Below are 18,481 nucleotides of genomic sequence, written 5' to 3' on the forward strand. Positions count from 1 at the left end.
TACACCCAAACCCCTGTAACTTCTCTGCCTCCAGTTCCACAGCTTCCAACTCTGACTCAAACTGAAATCTTTGTAACCCTGGAAACTGCTTGTGGATTGAGAATATTTCTTGAAAGATGCCCCAGCTGTGGTCAGAGGATGTTGGAACCCACAGCTGCAGATTCTGTAGCTCAGACTCTGAAGTCAAGGACACTGTAGGACACAATCGTTGTCCAAGCTGAGAATCTACTTCTAGTTAAAACAGTTCATTCGGGGACCAGAGCGTTCCGTCTTGTCTGAGTCCTCAGAAGGTGAGCATTGCTGTGGCTAGATGAGAGAGAGGCAGAGGGGGTGGGGGAGGAGAGGCTTCAAGGTCAAAAAATGTGATGAGCGCTGGAGAGATAGCTCAGAGGTTAAGAGCACTGTCTGCTCTTCCAAAGGTCCTGAGTTCAATTCCCAGCATCCACATGGTGGCTCACAACCATCTGTAATGGGATCTGATGCCCTCTTCTGGTGTGTCTGAAGACAGCGACAGTGTACTCACATAAATATAATAAATACATCTTTAAAAAAAATGTGATGAGATCAAGGTACACTAACTATTCAGAACCAATTTAACCAATGCTTTAATGACTTTTTAAAAACTAATTTTTTATTGAGAGCAATGATGTGCCTTTAATCCCAGCATTCAGGAGGCAGAGGCAGGTGGATCTCTGTGATTCGAGGCCAACCTGGTCTACATACCAAGTTCCAGGAGAGCAAGGGTTGCTGCACAAAGACAGCCTGTCTCAAAAAAAATTTTTTTTTAATTGAGAAAGGTCTCATTATATAGCCCTGGTCTACCTGCAACTTGCTAGCCAGGCTGGCTTTAAACTCAGAAATCCATCAGAGGATTCAGAGTTCAAGGCTAACCTAGTCTACAGAGTGAGTTCCAGACTGAGTATGTTACAGCCAAGGCTACACAGAGAAATCTTGTCTTGAAAAACAAAACAACAAAAAACAAAGAAAACAGGAACAACAAAAATCCAACAACAATGAAAAATATGCAGGGCTGGGAGATGTCTCAGATGTTAAGAGCAGTGGGTTTTCTTCCAGAAAACCCAGGTTCAATTCCCAGCAATTACTTGGCAACCCATAACTGTCTGTAACTCCAGTTCCAGGGGATCTGACACCCTCTCACAGGCAAAACTCCAATGCACATGAAATAAGAATAAATCATTAAAGAAGAAAAAGAAAAGCAAACAAAAACCCCTCAGAGATCCACCTGCCTCTGCCTCTTTAGCGCTGATATTAAAGATGTCCACCACCGAGCACGCGGTCCCTTAGGCAGCTCTTGAAGAGGGTGGATGACCCCAAACAGCCATCTTCTCATGAATACAGAGTGGCAGTGTAGTGTGGCAGCTAAGACCGCAGGCTCTGGAGTCAAATGACACTGGGCTCAAATCTGAGACTGTAACCTGTGTAACTTGTTTAACCTCTCTGAGCCTCTGGAAATGGAAAATGTAGGTGTCAAGAGTATTTACCTTTTTCCTTTAGGGGGGAAGAAGAAAACAAGGACCGACCTCACAGATGGGGAGTGAGGGTTTGATGCCTTGTTCCTTCTTGTGGTACTGAGAAGTGAATTTGGGGCTTTGTGTATGGGAGGCAAAGGCTCTACCACTGATCTGTATCTCTAGCCCCATTATTACTATTATTATTATTATTACTATTATTATTATTCATTTTTTGTGATTTCACTATTCTTTTCTCTTAAGATTATCATTTATTTTATTTTTTATTGGTTATTTTATTTACATTTCAAATCTTATCCTCCTTCCTGGTTTCCCCTCCGAAAGCCCCCATTTCATTCCATTTCCCCCCTCCTCATCAGGTTTTTTTTTTTATCTTATCTTTATTAACTTGAGTATTTCTTATTTACATTTTAATTGTTATTCCCTTCCTGGTTTCCGGGCCAACATCCCCCTAACCCCTCCCCCTCCCCTCTTTTTGGGTGTTTCCCCCCCCCTCCTCCCCCCATTACCACTCTTTCCCCAACAATCACGTTCAATGGGGGTTCAATCTTTGCCGGACCCCGGGCTTCCCCTTCCACTGGTGCTCTTCCTAGGCTATTCATTGCTATCTATGAGGTTGGAGCCCAGGGTCAGTCCATGTATAGTCTTTGGGTAGTGGCTTAGTCCCTGGATCCTCATCAGTTTTTAAAACCTATTTATCCGTCTTGTTTGTGTGTATGAGTACGTATACAATATTGCACATGTGTGGAGGTCAGAACTTGCAGGACTCAGTTCTCTCCTTCCACCATGCGGGTTCTGGGGATCAAACTCAGGTTGTCAGACTTGGCCTCAGGAGCCTTTACTCTCTGAGCCATCTTGCTGGCCCTATTTTGGTCATGTCTGCATACGTTTACCTGTACCAAGAGCACGCAAGTGCCTGAGGAGGCCAGAGGTCACTGGACCTCTTGGAGCGAAAGTTACATCTGGTGATAAAATGCCTGATGTGGCTGCTGAAACCATCTGGGCCATTGCAACTCTAGCTGGTGTTGGTGCGACAGAGTGTCACGTAGTCCAGACTTACCTCAAGTTTTCTGTTAGTGTGTGACATCACACCTGGCCTTTTTACATTTGTGGGTAGGTGGGGTTTTGTTTTTATTTGTTTGTTTCTTTTTTGAGACTTGGTCTTCCTATGTAGCCCTGGCTTGGCCTGGTATTCAATATCTATATATTGACTGGCCTTGAGCTCACAGTGAATCCATTTGCTTCTGCCTTTCAAGTGCTGGAATTAAAAGCAAGCAGCACCACACGTGGTCACTTTTAAATTTTTAAGACAAGGTCTTACTAAGTTGCTCAGGCCACCCTTGAACCTGGGATGCCCTGGATTCAGCCTCTCAGATCGCTGGGATTGCATGTCTGTGGCATTAGACATGGAATTAAACATGATAAGGAAAATAATGTATGGAAAATGTAACAGCATCAGACATGCAGGAAGCACTTAATACTTTCTCACAGGATGAGTAATCTGAGTGTGGCATGCACTTACACCCTGTAGTCATTTCTTCTGAATTGAAACATTACCTCTTACAAGGAAGAGAAAGACTTACAAGATTCAAGAAGAAAGCCTTTAATCCCACCAGAGGCAGATACAAACACTTGGTTAACTTCAGATCCAAGTTAGTGGTCTAGGCCCACAACAAAAGATGGAGAAAGAGGAATTCTTCCTGTTTCTCCTCATTGCAGTCATTTAATCTAGTCTATTCCTGTTTCAGATGGGAGTTTACACTCGTGGCTCTCCTGCTTCTTAGGCCTCTGTCTTCAGATATAATTACAATACCAGCTTCCCAGGGTCTCCATTTTGCAGATATATAGATGATGGTCCCTCCTAGCCTCTGCGATCACATGTCCACAACTGCATTCATCCACTCTACCTATTATATCTATCTATCTATCCATCCATCCATCATCTACCTATCTATCATCTACTTACTTTTCCTTCTATCATCTATCTTCTATCATCTATCTACCTAGCTAACCACAAGTAATCTACTTATCTGTCTACATACCTACCTACTATTAGTTCTGTTTCTCTGCAGAACCTGATTATTGCTAGTGATCGCATCAAAAGAATCAAGCACATAAGAGAGAGATGCATACCTAACTCCAAGGTAGAGAAGAACAGTCACAAGCAAAGGACAGAGCGCTCATTCCGACATGGGAATCTATCCAGAAGCTAACGAACAACCTGAAGAGCGCCCAGGGAGTGTGCAATAAAAGCTGGGATAACACAGGGTCTTGAGGACAAGGAGGCAGAGAGAGCTCCAAGAAAAAGCTCTCCCAAGTGTGAGCTGATGCTATGGCACCGTGAGCTACAAAGCTCTTAGCAAACACACACAGTTCCTGTAGGAAGCAGAAGAACATACTCAGGGCTCAGGGTATTTCTGGGTCCTCATAAAGCCAGAAAATATATCTTAACCCAGGAGAGAGCATGCCTGTTGTGCCTAACAGGTCTAGAACACAAACTAAACATCAAATCCTTGCTCTTTGAGCTCCTCCTCTTACACTACATGCTGTCCCTCTCACATTCCCTATTCAGCTTGTACAACTAATTAAACTATTCTTGATTACAGCCACACAGAACAGAAATATATGTGTGTGTATGTATATATATATATATATATATATATATGTATATTCAATAACTTGTTTCTTTAAAGATTTATTTACACAGGACAGCAAGGGCTACACAGAAAAACCCTGTCTCAAAACAATACATTTATGTGTATGTGCCTGTGTGGTTGAATGCTCAAGTATGTGTAGGGTGTGCACACCTGCAGGCATGTGGAGGCCAGTGGAGGGTGTTGGATCTTCGAGAATCCAAGTTCTAGGCATTTGCAGGACACCGGGCTTGTTTGATGGGTGCTATGATACAAACTCCTGTCCTTAAAATTGTGAAGCATCTTGAGCTTCCTCTCCAGTCCCGTTTGTTTGAAGCTAACCTCAAATGTTAAAGGACTCCAAGTATCAGAGTTCATTAACATGTTCACATGTGTGTTTACCTGAATACCATGGCAACATGGAATGTGGAGGTCATAGAACATAGGAGCTAGTTCCTTCCTTCCACCCGGTGGGTTCTGACTGAACTCAGGACAGCAGACTGCAAGCACCTTTACTCACTGAGCCAGTTAGCCAGATAGTGGTTTGTTTTTTTTTTTCCTTTTCCTTTTCTTTCTTTCTTCTTTTGCCCAGGATGGCCTGGAACTTGCTCTGTAAGTGGGGATGAGCTTGAATTTAGGATCCTCTTGTCTCCCCCTTCTCTGCTGGGATTACAGGTGTGCACTACACCGGGCTTGAGATGACTTGACTTTTTTTTTTCCGGAGCTGGGGACTGAACCCAGGGCCTTGCGCTTGCTAGGCAAGCACTCTACCACTGAGCTAAATCCCCAACCCCGACTTGACATTTTGTTGCTATTCTGTGGCTAGAAACATTTTGTATCTGGCTGGTTGACACTTACTTCCAAAAGTCTGGAAAACACCTCATTTGTCATCCCAGTCTATTACGTATTACATTGGCCTTTCCATAAAATAAATATGTGTGTGTATCTATATTTTTTTTTTAAAAAAAACTTTAAGATGGGTATTATGTCAGTGTAGCACAAGTGGGCCTGGTGCCTGCAGAGGCCAGAAAATATATCTTAACCCTAGATCCCTAGAGTCAGAGACAATTGGGAGCTGCCATATTTGTGCTGGGAATTGAACCCCAGTCTTCTAGAAAAGCAGTCTGTGCCATCTCTCTAGCCTCAAATCTCTACAGTTAACAAAAAAAAAAAAAAAAAAGAAAAGGTGGAATGGATAGAAACTCCCTTCACAGCTGGCACAGTGACTAGGTTTTCCTGATAGTAGTTAAAATTAGGCTGATAGAATTTCATGCTTTTAGTGTTTTTTCCTTAACCAGGGAGGTCTCACATCTCAGGCTGGCATTGAACTCTACGTGCAACTGAGGATATAACACTGAACCGATGCCTTCACTTTGTGCCACCATACCCGAGTATGTGACGCTGGGGATCTGACTCAGGGTTTGGTGCCTGCTAGACAAAACTTTTACCAATTTAAGTATGACTTTAGCCCTATTTTTAGTCTCTCTTCTCTGGGCTAAACATAGCTCGTGCTTTCTGGGTATCCTTTGTAGGGAGAATGGAAGAGGATCCTGCATCAATAACTCCCAAAATCAATGGTCTCAAATTGGTCACGGCCCCTGAAATGGTCCAAGTAGCTCTGTAAGAGGCACACTTATTTTCGTGCTGGTGAGTTGGCTCAGTGGGTAAAGTGCTCACTGCCAACCCTGATAACTGTAGGTTCTCCTCAGACCTCTATGCATCCACCAGATCCTGGATATAAATCCATAAATAAATGTAATAAAAAGAATTTTTATTAAAAAATTACATTCCAGACGCTACGACCAAACAGTTCTCCCCTACAAGAGCTTCATATATTTGCTAAAGAGTCACTATTCACGGCAAATTAAGTAGGAATATTAATAAACAGCAGAAGTACTTTAAAAAAAAAAACAAACAAACCAAAAACAACAAGAAACAGCGTGTGGGGAGTGGTGAGACACATCTTTAATCCCAGCACTCGGGAGGTTGAGGTTAGCTCACCTCTAAGTCCGAAGCCAGCCTGATCTACATAAGCGAGTTCCAGGACAGCCAGAGTTACACAGAGAAACTCTGTCTCAGGGGCTAAAGGGGGAAAAAAAGGACAATAAATGTTTATCCCAGGCCACGGGGGTAACCTGAACTCCGTCGCTGTACTCCGAACCCTCAAACCTTCCACAGCCTGGCAGGGGAGCGGAGCTCGATTGCTATTGGCTGCGGCGGGGAATGATGACCCAATCCTCGTCCAGTAACACGCCTCCGCCTGGGATCACTTCCGTCGCGGGGATCAATTTCCGCCCAGCGTGCCCTACACTCTCGCGCGGGTTGGAGCCAAGATGGAGGAGTATGCGAGAGAGCCGTGGTGAGCTGCCGCCGTCGCCCTTGTCCCTTACCCCCTCCGCCCGCTGTGGTCGGAGTTCGAAGTGCAAGCGGAGGTCCGCGCCGCATGGCTCGGAGAGCTGGGCAGCTGTGGGTGGCGCGAATGAGCGTGACCAAGGTGGCTTTTTAATGTAGTGTGCCGGGACCCAGCACCCCGATGACCTTGTGCATAGGGAGGAGGTCCGGTGCCCGGCTTGGTGGAGCTTTGGAACCTCCTCCCTAGGGCAGGTGCTGTCGACCTTGTGTGGGGACAATAATGCTCCCCTCTGCCGGCTGAGGACCTTGAACACGTCCCTAGGCCTCGCTCTGCTCAGTTCTAGTTTCGACGAAGGGAATGTAGATCTCCGAGTGCCATACTTGAGGCCTTGTGTGTATGGTCATAAGTGTTTCCATGATGAAGCATTTCAAATGAGTAGACCACGAATTTCATCCACAGTCCAAGAGGTCTGGATGAGCTCCTTGTGGGTTGGAGCGGCTTTTCCTGCGTGGAATTCCCGGGTAAAAAGGAGAGATAAATCAATATGTGGAAAATAGAAAGAGATAAGCTGTGTATGTTCTCCGAAAAGCCACGAACGGAAATAAATTCATCCATTAAGCGTTTATTAAGTGAGGGCTGTGTGCTTGGCTCAAGGAGTAAACAAGAGTAAATCAGGCAGAGCAAGATAGAAAGTTAGTGTAATAGCTGTTGAGTCTCAAGTTTTTTTGAATAAAGCCTCAGGGGTCACAAGCAGATTTAGATCTTGATATTTAGGTTATTCTGGGTTTGTATTTGTTTGTAATGAGAGTCAGGGTATTATCCTCAAATAGTGAATCTGCCCAGGACTTTAAATTATTTGGTGGCACCCCCAAAAGTATGTTTGAACCCTCTGTCCTCCAGAGAAGGTTATCTCCATGTGTTGAGGTTGGATATGCAGGGTTTAGCTGGACTGTAAGTTGGTATTGGATACCATATAATGACACAGATTGGTAGGAGAGGGTAATTTTGTTGCATTAAAGATTTTATAAGTTGCTGAGTTTTTCCCCAGGTCACGTGGCACAGGCCTGTAACCCACACTTCATGAGGTAGAAGCAGGAGAACCAGCAAGTTTAAGAACAGCTTGGGCAGGTTCTAGGCCAGCCAGGTTAGACCTTGTTTCACACATATTTTCAGCAGTAGGAGTGCATGTAATCTCAGCACTTAGGCAAGAGGGTTGCCGGTTCCAGGCCAGCCCAGGATACATTGCAGGACCGTGTCTTAGTGTTTAATAAAGTCGCTGGACATTCCTTTTCTTAGTATGTCCTGAAGCCTGCACTGTCTGAAACAGTAAATGGGTTTAATCATTGTCATAATACTTCTTTTATCATTTGCTGTCTCAGAGTCCTTTAGACTATATAAATATAGTGGAAAGAGTTTAGGGAGTTTAGAGTACCAAATTTTGTGCTTAACTTGGCTGTACTACTCAGTCAGTTGATTTTGGGCAGGCTGCTTAATTTCTGTCTGAGCCTTTGTTCATTTGTAAAACGCAGAGGAGATAGTCACAGACTTTTTGTCAAGGTAAAAGACTATGAATTCTAAAGCGCAAAATAGTTTATTATTCAGATTCTAGTAAGCAATAATGGTAAGTTTAAAAGCATACTGTTTTTACAGCGATTGTCCAGGGTCTGTCCACTATAGTGCTTGTCTTTTGTAGGGAAGGATCATAGATTGGAGGTTAAGACAGGGTTTTACTATGTAGCCTAGGCTGGTCTCTGAGTCTTGATCCTCCTGCCTTTCTCCCAAGTGCATATCTCTTGAGACTGACACACTGAAAATTTCTTCTACTTCTAATGAATATACTACTTACAGACTGCTTTTATGTTGTTGTTGTTGCTGCTGCTAACTTTAGACTTTGTGAAACTGTTTATAAGCCTGAGGAAGCCTCTCGGGCTTACCCAAGAAGCATGTGTGTGGGAACCAGGATCCAGGAGTGGGTGAGGGAGGTAGAGCCCCTAACCTGGGAAAAGAGACTCCAGATCCCTGCATCAAGGTGCAGATCTACTGTATTGCACAGCAGCAAGCATTTTATACAGCCTTCGGACTAATGGAGAATTGACAGGAGCTCTGGAGTAGCCAATCATCCCACTGTCACTATGAGGAGGTGCCAGGCTGCCAGAGCTTGAGGAGACTTCTGTAAAGGTGGGAAGCAGCCACTACCCTGTTTCGGGCCCATTCCTACTAGTTTGCTAGGGTCCTCTATTTTGTGTCACATGGTATGCTAGTGGTTATGTGCTCCAGAGCTGTGACTTCCTCACGTTCTCCAGCTTAGGCTGCAGCATGCACTCACATAGAAACAACAGTCTTAGTGTTTGTTTCACAGAATTCATTTAGGTTTGAATAATGGGTGAATAACGGTGAATAATGGGTGCCAGCAGTGGACTAGACTCCCAGCCTCTTACTGGAAGGAGATGGTGGTGGAAGAATTACAGCTCTATTGAGTTGGTTGAAAGAGAATTTACTCTGTGTGTGTGTGTGTGTATGATAACAAAGAAGTTTATATAAATCCTTAACAAGGCTGGAGATGCTGGATGTGTCAGGTCCTGGATTCTATACAGACTTTTATTAGCCAGATCCCTAGAGGAGTGAGTGGTTTTACTCTCCTGGTCAGATTACTCAGATTTCAGTATTGTCTAAGTTAGGGAGCTGCATTTGGATATTGGGTTAACTTCTTTTTTTTTTTTTTTTTTTTAAAGATTTATTTATTTATTTTATGTATGTGAGTAGCTGTCCTCAGACACACCAGAAGAGGGCATCAGATCTCATCACAGATGGTTGTGAGCCACCATGTGGTTGCTGGGATTTGAACTCAGGTCCTCTGGAAGAGCAGTCAGTGCTCTTAACCTCTGAGCCATCTCTCCAGCCCCCTTGGGTTAACTTCTAACTGTCAATTAATATTCTAGTGTGTTAAACGGATCTGATGCAAACGGAAGCTTAAAATGCTATTTTGTATTTACTTATCCTGAAAAGACTTCAGACTCTGCTTCATTGGGTCCCAACTTTAGACAGGATCATGCCTTAGTTTCTAGAAACTGAATCAATATTGTTGATTACAGTTCTTTTCTTTATTTCATTTCTATTTATTTGCTTTTTATAGTGTACTTCTTGGAACAGACTTAAGATAAGTTTTTTTTTTTTTTTTTTTTTTTTTTTTTTTTTTTTTTTTTTTCGAGCTGGGGACCCGAACCCAGGGCCTTGTGGTTGCTAGGCAAGCGCTCTACCACTGAGCCAAATCCCCAACCCTTAAGATAAGTTTTTGTGAGTGTGTTAGTGTGGACCTGTAGTGCCAACACTCGGGAACCAGGGAGCAATAGGGAGGGGGCCAGGCTGTTTAACAAGACGTGGCCCACACCATGATACCGTTCTTTTAAAGAAGAGTGCGACTGTTAAAGCCGTCTAGCTTTGGGAACCTGAGGCTGAATACCTGTGGATGAGTTCAGTCTCCTTTCCCCTATTTTACAAGCTAAGTCTATTGGTTAGTGGGCTCCATGTAGAAACCTGCTGCATTCTTTTATATATTAAGCAAAAGAAGGTCTATGGCTTATGATTAAGAAATAAGGTCATCTTTTCTTCCTTCCTTCCTGTTTTTAGCCCCTGGAGAATTGTGGATGACTGTGGCGGTGCCTTTACCATGGGTACCATAGGTGGCGGCATCTTCCAGGCCTTCAAAGGTTTTCGAAATTCTCCAGTGGTGAGTGAGTGATTAGTCTTATTTTATATTCACTGGAAGCCGGGGCTGGTTGATATTATTGATGGCCACATCAGTGGATTAGAAATAGATTACACTTACAATCTATTACATAGTTATTATTATTATTACTATTACTATTATTTGTGTATGTGGATGTTTTGCTATGCAGTACTTGGTGCCTGGTGCCCATGGATTAGATCCCCCGGAACTGGAATTACAGACAGTAGTGAGTGCCAGGAAATGAACCTGGGTCCTTTGGGAGGGCTGTAAATGCTCTTAACCTCTGAGCGATCTCTCCAGCCCTATTTTTTTTTTTTCATGATTTATTGGGATGTTTTGTCTGCATGTTTGTCTGCACCATGTGCATAGAGGCCAGAAGAAGACATTAGCTCTTCAAGAACTGGAGTTACAGACTATTGTGAATTAGCATGATACTGGGAGTAAAATCTAGGTCCTCTGGGAGAGCATCAAGTGCTCTTAACCACTGAGCCACCTCTCCAGTCCCTGATCTATTTACATTTTAAACCACTTCCTTTTGTTTTTGTTATAGGGAGTAAACCACAGACTCCGAGGGAGTTTAACAGCTATTAAAACCAGGGCTCCACAATTGGGAGGTAAGAGGAAGGTTTCCATTTATACTTTTCATTTATATTTTTTGCTGCTTTCCTGAACATGAGGCTCTACCTGTCTGTCTCCTGTCCCTCCCTCTGTCCCTTTCTTCATTGGTCCACAGACTGAACTCAACTCTAGAACTTTCTGCCTCGCCTTCCTGAGTGCTGAGATTACAGGAGTTTAGCCAGTCAATTGTATTGTTTCCTCTTTTTATATTAGTGATTTTGATTTGCTCTGCTTGTCTAGTATCCCTGTAAGATCTTTTTGATTGATGGCTTTGTTTGGAAAGTTGAGTTGGATTATTGTACTTTTAAAATTCTGTCATTTAGGTATCCAATGCTTGTTTTATTTTAACTTAGGGCTTCTGTTGCTACAACAAAACACCCTGGCCACAAAGCAAGCGGGGAGACAAGGGATTTATTTGGCTTATACCTCCGTATTATTGTTCATCATCAAAGGAAGTCAGGACAGGAACTCAAACCGCAGGAACTTGGAGACAGGAGCTGATGCAGAGGCCATGGAGGGGAGATGTCTACTGGCTTGCTCCCCACGGCTTACTCAGATTGCTTCCCTTTTGTTTTTGTTTTGTTTTGTGTTTTTCAAAATAGAGTTTTTCTGTGTAACTCTGGTTGGATCAGGCTGGCCTTGAACTCAGAGATTGACCTGCCTAGCCTCCCAAGTGCTGAGATAAGAGCATGGGCCACTACACACCCAGGCAGGGATTTTTTGGGAGGGAGGGTTGTTTTCTTTTGTTTTTGAGACTGTGTAGCCCTGCCTGTCCTGAAACTCACAATGTAGACCAGGCGGGCCTTGAACTCATAGAAATTCACCTACCTCTGCCTATGAGCTGAAATTAAAAGTGTGAGCCACCGCACTTGGCCTTTAACCTACTTTCTTATAGAAGCCAGGATCACTAGCCCAGGGGTGGCCCTACCTACAGTGGACTGGACCCAGCCTTGTCAATCACTAATAAAGAAAATGCAGTAGGACTGGGTCTTAGGCAGTTTCTCAACAGAGGCTCCCCCCTTTCAGACGACTCTAGCTGTATCAACCGGTAATGAGGCGAGTCAAAGGGGCTGGAGAGATGGCTCAGCGGTTAAGAGCACCCGACTGCTCTTCCAGAGGTCATGAGTTCAATTCCCAGCAACCACATGGTGGCTCACAACCATCTGTAAAGAGATCCGATGCCCTCTTCTGGTGTGTCTAAAGACAGCTACAGTGTACTCATATATAATAAATAAATAAATCTTTAAAAAAAACAAAAAAAAAAAAAAAACAAAAAAAAAGACGAGTCAAGACATCCCCTCCCTCTTTTCCAGAAGGAAGACTATGTCCAAAGCTCAGATTTGGAGAGGCAGAAATGATAGTTTCTACAGTAACATGACGCTGAAGAGAATGTAATGTAAGGGATCAGAGAGACCAATTAAGCAGGTTGGTCTCCATGGCTGACTTTAAAACATTGTGCAGAAACCAGTGCAATTATAAAGACATGACATTTATAAAACTGGAAGCTGGAAGAAAAGGGATGACCAAAAAAGTGTGGGAATGATCTACATGTGAAAATATAATATCAAATCAGAGCCGACTGTTTCATAAGTCATTGTAAAGACTTAATGCTTGGGCGATGTGGCTTAGGGGTTTAAGAACACTGGCTGCTCCTTCAGAGACTCTGGGTTCGATTCCCAGCATCCACACGGCAGCTCACACATGTTTGTAATTCCTCCTCTAAGGAGCTAGGCCTCCTGGCCACCAGACACACAAATGTATATATACATTTCTTTCTTTGTTTATTTACTTTTACTTAATTGGGTGGGGTGTGTGGGACAGAGCAACTCTGTTCTCTCTCTCTCTCTGCCGGTGTGGGTTCTCAGGTCATCGCACTTGGTGTCCTACCACTTGGGTCATCTCACTGATTTCTTAAGAACAAATGTTGTCTTAGCAAGTACTCTGACTCACATGAGAAGTCTTGGTTTTTTTTGGGTTGTGGTTGTTTGAGGGGGTTTTGTTCATTTGTTTTTAATCTGTGTTTTGCTTGCATGTGTGTATTATACCATTTATGTGCCCGGCGCCCACAGAGGCTAGAAGCCGAGCTAGATCTTCTAGAGCTGAATTAAGAGATGGGCTTGAGCTGCCGTGTGGGTGCTGGGAACGGAGCCCAAGTCTTCTGGACGAGCGGCCAGTGCTCTTAGCCCCTAAGCCATCTTCTCTCCAGCCAAAGTATGAGATGGGCCAAAGATGAGGGGTCTGCTGTGCTCATCTGGTACATAAGAACTGGAAAAACCTGGAGTGGTGTGGTTCAGATATTTTCGAATCCCTGTCTGTTGCTCTTGTTAACATCCTGTTTCCCATCCTATTAAGAATGGTTGTCAGTTTTCCTAATGCTGCAACCCTTTAATACAGTTTTTCATGTTGTGGTTACCCCCCAGCCATAAAATTATTTTCAAGGCTACCTCATAACTATAATTTTGCTACTGTTATGAGTTGTAATGGAAATATCTGATATTTACGGTGGTCCTAGGTGACCCCTGTGAGTCATTCGACAACACCCCCTCACATAAAGGGTCCTGTTGCCTATAGCTTTTGGCTATGCTACCTATACTCCTGGAAAGGGCCGCTGTACCAGCCGCTCTCCTTCCTTCCCTCGAATCCATGGATGAAAGATACACCATTGCTCATTTTCAGCTTGCCTTCTTGGTACAATTGCTGGGCGCTACTATTTCCCGCCTGGAAAACATACCCTTATCATTACTCTTAGTTCCGTTTCCCTCACCTGGCCTAACTTGAGTTGTTCAGTTGAATCTAATCCCTGCTAAACATCTCTGACACCCGCGTATAGGAGTGACCTGTGTGGCCACTTAGTTTTTGTTTTGAGATCTCACATGACTGGTCAACTTTTCTCCACCAGAAACCTGGTGAACTCTGTCTCTCCTTCCTTGTCTCTCCCTCCTCCTCCAGGGACCAGGAAGTCCTGCCTGTACCTTCTGTCCAGCAGTTGGCCCATTGCTTTCTTTACTAACAGACCAAGAACCAATTGGGGGAACAGGACCTTAGCATTAGAATTGCCCCTACAGGGTCATGACCCACAGGTTGAGAACCACCACTTTTTTTTTTTTTTTTTTTTTTAAATAAAAAATTGACTAGGCCTTCTGTGTCTAACTTCCTGGTATTCCCTGATTCCACACAGGACGTTCCTCTGCTTCTTGAGTATGTGCTGTAAAGTGGTCCAGAAGGGCTGGCTTTCTCTGTTCCTATCAGTGAGTGCCAGAGTAGATGCTCTCTGATACTTAATGAAGAAAGGTAAAATTTTGAAAGGAAGGAAGAAGGCACACCTTCCAAGAAGGAACCTTTGGTTTGGAATACTGAAATGTTGTTTAAAGAAAGGTGTGTTCTTCTGAAAAAGTGGTTTAAATGTTACTAGACTTTTGTAGCTTCTTTTAGGCTTATATATCTATTCATTTTAGTTTGATTTATGGTGCAGGGTATTAAACATAGGCCTTTGAATGTGCTGCACAAGAACTCCACAACTAAGCTATATCCAGTCCCTGAAGTTTGTTTTTTCCCCTCCCTGCCAACCCCCTCCCACTCCTTTTCAGACAAGTTAGAGATCATACTAATTTTTTAATATTTATTCATTTGTATTGCATGCATTCCGATGTCTCTGCCACGTGTATGTAGGTCCATGGAGGCCAGAAGAGAGTTTCAGGTCCCCTGCAGCTGGGCTGGCAGGCAGTTGTGAGCTCATGGATGTGGGTGCTGGAACTGAACTCAAGTCTTCTGCAGGAGCAGCAAGCACTTTTCACCACTGAGCCATTTCTTGCCCCAAGATACTTCAGTGTAAGCATGGAGCACAATGTTTAGTAAAAAGAGGCTCGCCAGGACTATGGGTGTGAGCTCCCTAACTGCTTTTCCTCTTCTCTCTCCTCTGTGATGGGCTCACTAGATAACCCCAGGCTTAGTTCCAAGACAAATTTACTTGAGTATAATATTTTAATATAAGGCAAAAAAGAAATTTAGGCCTGTTGTTTTTTGCTTGTTTTGTTTATAAAACAGGTAGCTTTGCAGTTTGGGGAGGCCTGTTTTCCACGATTGACTGTGGTATGGTTCAAATAAGAGGCAAAGAAGACCCCTGGAACTCCATCACTAGCGGTGCCTTAACAGGAGCCATCCTGGCAGCAAGAAGTAAGTGCACATTGCTTTCTGTGTGTGCTTTGGGTTTTGTGATGCTTCAGGGTTGAGCCTGGGGCCTTGGACATGGTTGGCAGGTGCCTTCCATTGTACTGTAACCTCACCTTATTAAGTAAACCAGTTTCTTAGAATGACCTATCTGCCTTTAATTAATGAAACTTGTCAGTCAGGAGGCAGAGGTAGGTAGATCTATGAGTTCAAGGCCAGCCTGGTCTAAGAATTGAGTTCAGAACAGCTAGGGCTACACAGAGACACAAACAAAAATGGAACCTGAGACTGAGCATTGTTTATTTGGTATAGGATAAATATTCATGGTGATCTGAAAAGTTAGTAAGAATAACAAAGTATAGGATTGGTGGGGTTTTTAAAAATTTGTTATTATTACATTATTTACATGTCCATGTGTGGGCACATGTTCCAAATGAGGTCGGGGGACAGTTGGTCAGAGTTACTACTCTCCTTCCACCACTTAGATTCCAGGAAGTGAATTCAGAGCCTGTACCTGCTGAGTCCATCTCCTAGCCCGTTTGTCTGTCTGTCTGTCTGCTGACAGGGTCTCCTGTAATCCAGAAAGGCCCTGAACTTCTTCCATAGCTCAGAATGACCTTGAATACCTTATTCTGCCTCTGGTCCTCACGGTCTGGGATGACAGGTGTGTGCCCTTGGAGAATGTGACATGTCTACTGATGTGTTACAGTAGTTAGAGCAATGGCCATTTAGTACATATGTGACTGATGAATGCCAAACCCTTTGTGTGTAGTTGTGTAAGTTCTCCTCCACACAACTGTTAGGAGTAACAGTCCTCTGGACCTTAAGGACCGAGTGCAAACCAGAACGCCTGTGATCTTGGACTAGAGGTTTACACTTTGCTCGTAAAGGTCCAGGCACTAGTAGTAAGCTGATGTACTCGAGTAGGTTAATTTGGTGTGAATGTATCTGCCCAGCATACGGAAATCAGAGAATAACTTGTGGATTAGTTCTGTCCTTCCACCTAGTGGGTCCCAGCATTGAATTGAGGTCATTCAGCTTGGAGAAAAACATCTTTCCCTTACCATTTAACCTTGGTTTTCCTGGAACTTAGAATGTAGACCAGGCTGACCTCAAACGCATAGAGTTCTGCCTGACTCTGTGTCTCTGTGCTGGGTTCACAGGCATGTGTGACACCCGCCCAGGGACTATGTGATCCAATGCTATAAGGGATGCAAGCATGCCTCAGAACTGCATACATGCAACATGGCTGTAATGCAGTAGCTTTTATATTGGTTCCTTTCTGTTCCTTTGATAAGACACGATCAAAGCAATATATAGAAGAAAGTTTATTTGGGGCTTACAGTTTCAGAGCCTGCTCCAACCAGATCACACCACCTAATCCTTTCCGAAGGGCTCTGCCCCTGGGACAGAGGATTCAAGCATATAAGCATGTGGGGCCATCTCGTGCAAACCATCTCAGCTTTGTTTAAACAATAGGCTGTCGCTGGAGTGGGCTCTTCAGCCATTGTTTGCTGACTGTGAATCTTGAACAGTGAAAGAGTTTGAGAAACAAGAAAACGTAACTCTATGGATAGCCCTTTCCTTTAAAGCAATCTTTGTGATTAATGTCTTCAGATGGACCGGTAGCCATGGTTGGGTCAGCTGCGATGGGCGGCATTCTCCTAGCTTTAATTGAAGGAGCTGGTATCCTGTTGACCAGGTTTGCCTCTGCACAGTTTCCTAATGGTAAGTCCTCTTTCTCTTCAATGTTCTAAGTTCACACACATGGGAGCAGTTCCCTGACATTAAGAAAGAATGTATTTTATTTGGTAAAATGGAGTGGTTTGTGAGTTTTACTTTGGGTATCAATATATTGTCTATACTCAAGTCTATGATGGCCTCAAAAGCTGGTGTACAAATAGTAGGTGGGGCTAGAGAGACGGACGGCTCAATAGTCGTGAGTACATGCTGCTTTTGCAGAGGATCCAGGTTCTGTTCCCAGCACCCACTTTGGTCGTTCACAGCTAACTGTAACTCCTCTCCAGTTCCAAGCAGATCTCATGACCTCTTGGCCTCCACGGGTACAACACATGTGTGGCACACATAAGCAGACACATGCTTCACATAAATAAAAATAAAGTTTTTAAAAGTAGCAGGCCTATAATTATCACTTTAGCTAGCCACAATGAAAAAATGCTTTGGCACATAAAAATAAATAATAATGTTAAAAATGTATTAAGAAACAGGAGAATTTTGTTTTGTTTTTTGTTTTCCAGTCTTGATCCAGGGAAACTTATAGCAGTTCCTTTAAACACTACTGCCTTCAGGCCTGAGAGGATAATCTAGTTGGTAGAGCATTTGAGCAGCACAAAGCCCCGCGTTCCTCTCAAGCAACAAATCAACTGGGATGGTGCACACGTGGAGGCAGGAGAATCACCAGTTCAAGGCCAGCCTGATTCTAAGCTGGACAAAGTCTCAAAACAACAACAAAAACTATTAATTTTCTGTGATAGCTCCATGTGGCTGTCCATTCTCAAATACCTGGGGAGCCAGTCTGTCCTGTGATAAATCTGAAGGCTCTCCAGGCCTCTGGTGGGCATCGGGCAGATCTTTATAAAGAAACTGAGACTACAGCTATAGTGTAGCACAAACTTTTAAGTGGATTGATGTCTTTTCTACATATCTGTACTTTAAATCGGATGCTGTTTTCTTACACATCCCTCTCCCATCTTCCTTGCAGGCCCTCAGTTTGCTGAAGACCACTCCCAGTTGCCTTCAAGCCAGTTGCCGTCCTCACCGTTTGGAGACTACCGACAGTATCAGTAGGACTTGGTCCCCAGGATTCCTGGACCTGGGTGGACTGCAGTTTGGTAGGGTTTCAGAAGATCAAGTTACAGTCTGTTGAAAGCCTTAGGTGGGACACCGGCGGCCAAGCAGGCCATCAAGAGACATTTAGCACATTTTTCTATTTAAAAGAGACTCAGAGGGTGGAAAAGATACCGAGTTTATTTATTCATGCTTAGATTGCATCTGTGATCAAAATAAATGTCTAATACCATTTAAAGAATGTATATGAACTTAGAAGATAAAGGACCAAAGGCCACATGACAGTGAAACGCGACTGTCCTTCCTTCGGGACTTCTCTGCCTGGTGTTTATGTACAGTTGTTCAGACAATAAAAGGCTTCTGGGACTTGACCTTTCCTTTAAAGTCATAGTTCTGCCTTTCATACTGAGCAGACTTCAGATAGCGCATGCTTATGCCAATCCGGCAGTTTACGGGAAGTGGATTATGTGAGGACTATGTAATCAGCATGAATCATTACACGGGATTGTAAGGATTGAAAGATGTGCCTTGTGTTTATCCTTTGCTTTGTAAGCAAACTGCTGTCTTGGTTTAGCAGGTGCTGGATAGTCAGGCATAATGCACACCTTTAATCCCAGAGCCAGAGACAGGTGGATCTCTCTGAGTTCCAGGCCAGTCCGGGTTATATGGAGAAACCCTGTCTCAA

The 18,481-nt window shown here is 43.7% G+C and overlaps 1 protein-coding gene across 1 annotated transcript; it reads left to right on the forward strand.

Annotated features, from left to right (window-relative positions):
• The first annotated feature begins 6,393 nt into the window (after positions 1-6,393).
• Timm17a (translocase of inner mitochondrial membrane 17A) lies at positions 6,394-18,180 on the forward strand. Its single transcript, XM_032915229.1, has 6 exons — positions 6,394-6,482; positions 10,104-10,203; positions 10,754-10,817; positions 14,866-14,994; positions 16,606-16,716; positions 17,711-18,180. The coding sequence occupies exons 1-6, from the start codon at positions 6,457-6,459 to the stop codon at positions 17,794-17,796; spliced, it is 516 nt and encodes a 171-aa protein (XP_032771120.1). The 5' UTR covers positions 6,394-6,456; the 3' UTR covers positions 17,797-18,180.
• The last annotated feature ends 301 nt before the right edge of the window (positions 18,181-18,481 follow it).

The sequence above is a fragment of the Rattus rattus genome, chromosome 10 (assembly GCF_011064425.1).
Source record: "Rattus rattus isolate New Zealand chromosome 10, Rrattus_CSIRO_v1, whole genome shotgun sequence".
NCBI classification, from domain to species: domain Eukaryota; kingdom Metazoa; phylum Chordata; class Mammalia; order Rodentia; family Muridae; genus Rattus; species Rattus rattus.

Coding starts and splice junctions, on each gene's coding strand:
- Timm17a (XM_032915229.1), top strand. CDS start 6,457: ATGGAGGAGTATGCGAGAGAGCCGTG. Junction 10,204..10,753: donor GTTTTCGAAATTCTCCAGTG/GTGAGTGAGTGA, acceptor TTTTTGTTATAG/GGAGTAAACCACAGACTCCG. Junction 16,717..17,710: donor CTCTGCACAGTTTCCTAATG/GTAAGTCCTCTT, acceptor TCTTCCTTGCAG/GCCCTCAGTTTGCTGAAGAC.